At 34.8% G+C, this 6,113-nt stretch overlaps 1 protein-coding gene across 1 annotated transcript; it reads left to right on the top strand.

Annotated features, from left to right (window-relative positions):
- The first annotated feature begins 874 nt into the window (after window positions 1-874).
- On the top strand, window positions 875-3,614 carry LOC108743577 (endocuticle structural glycoprotein SgAbd-2-like). The gene is made up of 2 exons (XM_018479151.1): window positions 875-941; window positions 3,060-3,614. The coding sequence occupies exons 1-2, from the start codon at window positions 918-920 to the stop codon at window positions 3,537-3,539; spliced, it is 504 nt and encodes a 167-aa protein (XP_018334653.1). The 5' UTR covers window positions 875-917; the 3' UTR covers window positions 3,540-3,614.
- Window positions 3,615-6,113: the final 2,499 nt, after the last annotated feature.

The raw sequence follows: 6,113 nt of genomic DNA, 5'->3' as shown, positions 1-6,113 counted from the left end.
TAATGCTACGAAGAGTAAAACTTTTTAATTTAACTTATTATGATATCGCTCTTATTATGAGTTTTCTTAGTTCATAAACGTTAGCATAATTTCTGACCGTGCAATGCTGCAAGTATATAGTAACCGGTCAAAATGGGTCATGAGTTTAGGATTATCATGCAATAGCTTAGTGTTGTGAAGAAAATTTCCAATCCTAACTGTATGTGACCTTTTGTTATTTAAAGTTTTAAGGTTCTCAGTTTCTCACTCTTTACAAGATATTTTCATGTTTTGCTCATGAATAATACGTGAGCAATTCATGTTCAAGGATTCGATCCTAACCCCTGATAAGAACAAAAAGTTATCGCCCAGGAATTTTCGAATTAAAATTTGGAGCTTCTGTATTTATTTTGTAATAAAACGAAGATAAAAATAACGTTACAAATGGGGCATTTAGCTTACGTTGGAACATTGAATAGGTTGTAGAAGAAAATCGATCAAAGAATACCTACTGTTCAACTCAAATCCAAAAACTAATAGAATGGAAATATTTTCCAACAGTTACATGTAGTTTTATAAAATTTGAATCGCTTTTTAAATATTCTGTCATTGACTATTATACGCACCTGTCAGCCTTGTTTGTATTATGAATTGTGCATATTAGATAAACGCCAGGGCGGGTATTTTAAGCAACTAACTGAGGCTGTTTAAGAATAAATTTCGTCAAGCGATGTAGGATTGCAATGTGATTTACATTTCTTATACTTACACAAGGATGCTACCAGGACAATTTTCTATTCTATTTTCATTAGTAGGATTTATAATATCATCTCAAGATTGTAATAGTAGGGATGAATTTCGTTTGATATAAATAGGTGATAGTGCTTTGTTAAAATTCAGAGTTTGCATCAGTGAACCATTTAGTTGCACTTGTTTCTATGATGGCACTCAAGATGAACTTGGTAAGTGTGATTTTGATAATCATTATTTCATTAAGAAAAATAACATTTGATTTTTTATCTTCGTAATTTGAACTTACCTATACCTTTAAGAGAAGTTATCGGAAGTCATTGTTAAATCAACGATAGGTAAAAGATAAAAGGAAACTTTTCACAGTATACCTACATATACATATACGTATAGGAATTCTACTGAAAAAGATTTAATGATAAAATTACATTTTAAACTAAATAGAAAAATTAAAACATTTGGACAGTTTCATCTTTTTTAATAGAATAATGTACCATTCGCCAGTGGCGTAGAAGGGGTTTTTGCCCACCGGAGTAGCCAACATCTTACTTCCGTAATAAGAAAAGACGTAACCGTCTTAACAATAAAATTCTTTAAAACGAAGATGAAGTTTGAGAATTTTAATATTTTTTTTGTACAAAATTGAAAATCCTTAAAGGAAATAATAGGATTCCTTACTCACATTTCTTTTGATAAAAAGTGTTTAACTCAAAATCTTTCCATCTAATTAGTTAAAATATTTGATTAAACAATAACTATTAATATTACCAATCTTTATACAAACCGGTACTGTTTTTTATTAACTCCTTAAATCTGTGTTTCTTGGTAGGAAGTGGTAGCTTCTTGTAGTTTATGCCCCAAAGTTTGAGTTGGTTTTAGTTGCAAGCGTAAATATACGAATAAGAATTAAAGCGAACAACAACCCGCTTCTTATTCTAAAGGAGTGTTTGGTGGTGAACTCGAAAACCCAAACACACACCAGACGAGAAATCTCGATCATCACTGAAGATTCCACCACCCGCACGTAACAGTCCTCGAACATTCTTAAACGTTCTCCATTCTTTCAGTACAGTTCAAACTAGAACATTTTACTTGAAGACAATAATAGACATTCAAAAATATATTAACTCAGGACCTAGCTCATCATTCAATTATATGAATTATTACTTAATTTAAACTAGTTCGAATGGCTAGCGATCACCTTCAAACTCACATAGCCACCAAAATAGAGAAATCTTGAATATTACAAGAGATTCTCACAGTTTTTAAAACGCTTTGTACGAAGTATATATAAAATGCTCTAATACAGTGCCACAATCCAAGCCCTCCACTCGCACGTAATGGTCTTCGAACATTCCTGAACGTTTTCAATCCTTTCAGTAATGACAATATTCCGTAGAACATTATACATGAAAACAATCATAAACATTCGAGAACATCTTAGCTGAAGATCAAATTAAAACATTCTAGTATCTATGTAATGTACATTATCACTTATTCAAAACTGTTTTTGATGGCTGGTAGTCGACCCACAAGCCCACACGTACTCATCAAATTGGAGAAATTAAAAACATTTTTTAGAATACCTTTCATCATCATTATAAGGTCATCAATCCTAAGACTGGTTGGGCAACCACCTCCACTCTTTCCTATCATGAGCTAATTTTTGCATTTCCCTAAAACTAGAACAAACCATATCCTTAATTATTTGCGAACAGTAATCTAATCTACGTCTACCTCTACCCCTTCTAACTTCTGTCTCTGTCTCTAATATGTCTTTGACTAGACCTTCATGCCTGAGAAGGTGTCCTCCAATCTATCTCGCCTGTTTCTTATTGACTTCCATAGAGTCTACTGTTGTCCTATTCTTTCCAACACCTCTTCATTTCTAACCTTCTCTATCTACGGTATCCTCATCATTCGCCTATAACACCACATTTCGAACGCTTCTAACATTTTCTTTTCCGCCGTATCCACTGTCCATGTTTCGCACCCGAAATATAAACCTGCCCAAAGTTGATCACTTTTAACTATCATATCCCTCACATCATCACAGCTAAAAGACATGCAACCACCATAGTACACGATGGAAGACCCGAGGCTACTACCACAAACAAACCTCGATGGTCTGCGCTGAGTAGTTGTATCTAGAAGTATACAGACACGTGTCTATTTTTATTTATATGTATACATTTTTTATTCAAATGAAAATAACTTTTCCCATTCGAATTATGAAAATATTTCAGTCATTTTAAAACGAAAGGTTTTGTTTAAGATTCATTAATCTAGTCAACCTTTGCTAAATATTATTTTCTTATTAAATGTTGCAGATCATATTCTCCAGTATTTTGGTCATGGCATTTGGTGCTTCATTGGATAACGTATTTTCATCAAACTTTCTTCCGTTTTCGGGATTTCCTGCTTTCAGAACGAATCAATTCCAAAACAATGTACCAATCTTACGTTACAGCAATGACAACAATGAAGACGGAAACTACAGGTATGCCTATGAAACAGGAAATGGAATATCTGTTCAAGAAACCGGACATTTCTCCCCATCTGTGCCTGAAGGGGGTGCAATTGTGGCTAATGGTGGATTTGCATTCACCGGAACTGATGGGCAAACCTACAGTATTTCTTACACAGCTGATGAGAACGGCTTCCGACCAGTTGGGGCGCATATTCCAACACCACCTCCCATTCCAGAAGCTATCGCTCGGTCATTAGCAGGAATAGCCAGAAGTTCGTATACTCCCGATAACGGTCAATATCAATATCAACCTTACTTTGGCGGTTATAGGAACTATTAGTTTCATAAGGCTTGGTTTTTATCCTGATTGATTGACGTGTTTATGTAATTGTCTGAATAAAATGCATGCAAATTAGCAGTTTTTTTTTCAATATTATAGTTATATTATATTATATTCTTATATTAGATGTGTGTTAATTATCATAAGATCATCAGTCTTAAGACTAGTTGGATACGCACCTCCATTCCTTCCTATCTTGAGAAAATCTTCGCATTTCCCTAAAACTAGAACATCCCACATCCTTAACTACTTGCGAACGGTAATCTAATCTAGGTCTACTTCTACTCCTCTTAACTCCTGTTTCTGCTTCTAATATGTCTCTGATTAGATTTTGATACCTAAGAAGATGTCCTACTAACCTATCTCGCCTATGTCTTATTGACTTCCATAGAGCCCACTGTTTTCTTATTCTTCCTAATACCTCTTCATTTTTAACCTTCTCTATCCACGGTATCCTCATCATTCGCCGGTAACACCACATTTTGAATGCTTCTAAGCTTTTTTTTCCACGGCGGCAACCGTCCATGTTTCGCTCCCGTGCAGCGCCACGCTCAAAACATACACCTTTAACAATCTTTTTCGAATTTCTAAATTAATCGTTCACGAGCATAGGAGTGACTTCTTTTTATTGAAGGGGACTCGGCCCTGCGCTATCCTCTGCTTTATATCCCTACTAGCCCTTCCGTCCTGACTTATCTGACTTCCTAGATACCTAAAATCAACCACTTCTTCCAATCTTTCGTCTCCTATCTTTATATTCACACTTTCCCTACTTTTTCTTCCCTTGCATACCAGTATTTTTTTTACTTTTGTGGTGTGTGTTTTATTTATTTAAACTTATCAAGTTTCAATGATTCTTCAAGAATTTGGAATGCGGATAAAAAATAGAATTAGAAACATTAAAAAATTCATAACCACCTAGTTTAAAAGTGCTTTATTAATCAAAACATTATCATTTTATTCAAAATCATCACACTTCACCCCATGTCTTTGTACGAAATTCATGAACTCAGAGTTGCAACTTTTTCATGTTAACCGATTATGTATTGACGCTAATAATAATACTAGATACTTGAATAATTGACTCCACACATCATTAAATAATAATAAGAAACGAAAATAAGAACTTGATGTTGGTTACATTGCCTTCGTAATGTAAACTGCTCAGTTTTTTCAAAATGCAATATGACGAAATGACAGTTTTGATGATGAGCAGACAGCAAAGACTAGGAGTAGACGGATCTTTCTGTGAAGGTGAACGGTCTTTGTATGTGTAGATGTTACCGGAACTGTATGAAATCTAGGATTTATATACAATTCCTAGGAAATGTATACAATTCCGAGGTTATTTAGGAAATCTATGAAATATTATTTCAAAGATTTTTAAATACACACACTCCTGGGAAATGTATACATTTCCTAGGACTTGGATGAAATTCTGATATTGTACTAGAAATGTATAAAACTAATGTTTTCTGTGAATAAAATGAATAAAACACGCTAGTAAACAGAGAATCAGAGTTATCTCTGTTTACGCGGTTCTAGTGCGATCGCCTTATTTATGCATTGGTGACGTTATTGTTTAGTTAGATTAGGTTTGGAGATATATATGAATTAGTGACGTTATTATTGGGTAAATTTATGTTAGACTAGAGTTTCATTAATTCCTTTGGCTGATATGTTGGAATAATGTCTTCGAAAAGTATGCTTCATTATGATCTCCGCCCCCAATATATGTATATGAAAATGATTAGCATTATCACCTCTACAATACAAGGTCATCGTTTTTGCTGAAACAAAGATAACCTCGTCATATTATTCTAGCAGCTAATGCTGGCAGGGACCTTAACATAAGAATTTCTAGCCTACAAGATCAGTCGTCTTTTTCGATAATCTGCGACAGGTCAGGTAATAGAAGTCACTATTTATTTCAAATATATTAAATCAAAATGGCAATAATCAAATGTTTAAAATGGTTTTATTAATAAGAACAAGTGTCACAAATATAAATGTTTAGCTTTTTAACTCCTAAACACGTGAACACAACGATAATGATACAACGGAACAACAGGTTACCATCCTTACCGGAGTCATAACAGATAAACATAATTCCGATTCATCTGCATCGTCTGAGCGATCGTTACCTAGGTCTTTGCTTTATATTCTTAGTTCGCCACTAAAGAGAAATGAGAACCACTATAATTCCTATTACCCCGAATTAATCAAATATCATCATAATAAGGTCGCCAGTCCTAAGACTGGTTGGACACGCATCTCCACTCTTTCCTATCCTGCGCTAATCTTCACATTTCGCTAAAGCTAGATTTTTTTTTTTATGTTTTCGTGGAAGAGGGGAAATCTTCAGAAGACACCCAGCCGTCCGTACGACTGGGTAGTGTCGGATTCCCGAGGAAGAAGTCCTCGGACCTACCGACTAAAACCCCTCTACCTCAGGCCGTTTTAGGACCAACTAGGGTCCTCTTCAGCCGGTGTGATTTTGGTAGTGTTATGTGGTTATGGTTTGAGTTGTTGAGGTGTGTGTGTGTGTGTGTGTGTGTGTGTGTGTGTGTGTGT

This window comes from Agrilus planipennis, unplaced genomic scaffold (assembly GCF_000699045.2).
Source record: "Agrilus planipennis isolate EAB-ADULT unplaced genomic scaffold, Apla_2.0 scaffold500, whole genome shotgun sequence".
In the NCBI taxonomy this organism is placed as follows: domain Eukaryota; kingdom Metazoa; phylum Arthropoda; class Insecta; order Coleoptera; family Buprestidae; genus Agrilus; species Agrilus planipennis.
Note: the sequence above shows the minus strand (reverse complement) of the source record. Positions and strands in the feature narration are given on the sequence as shown.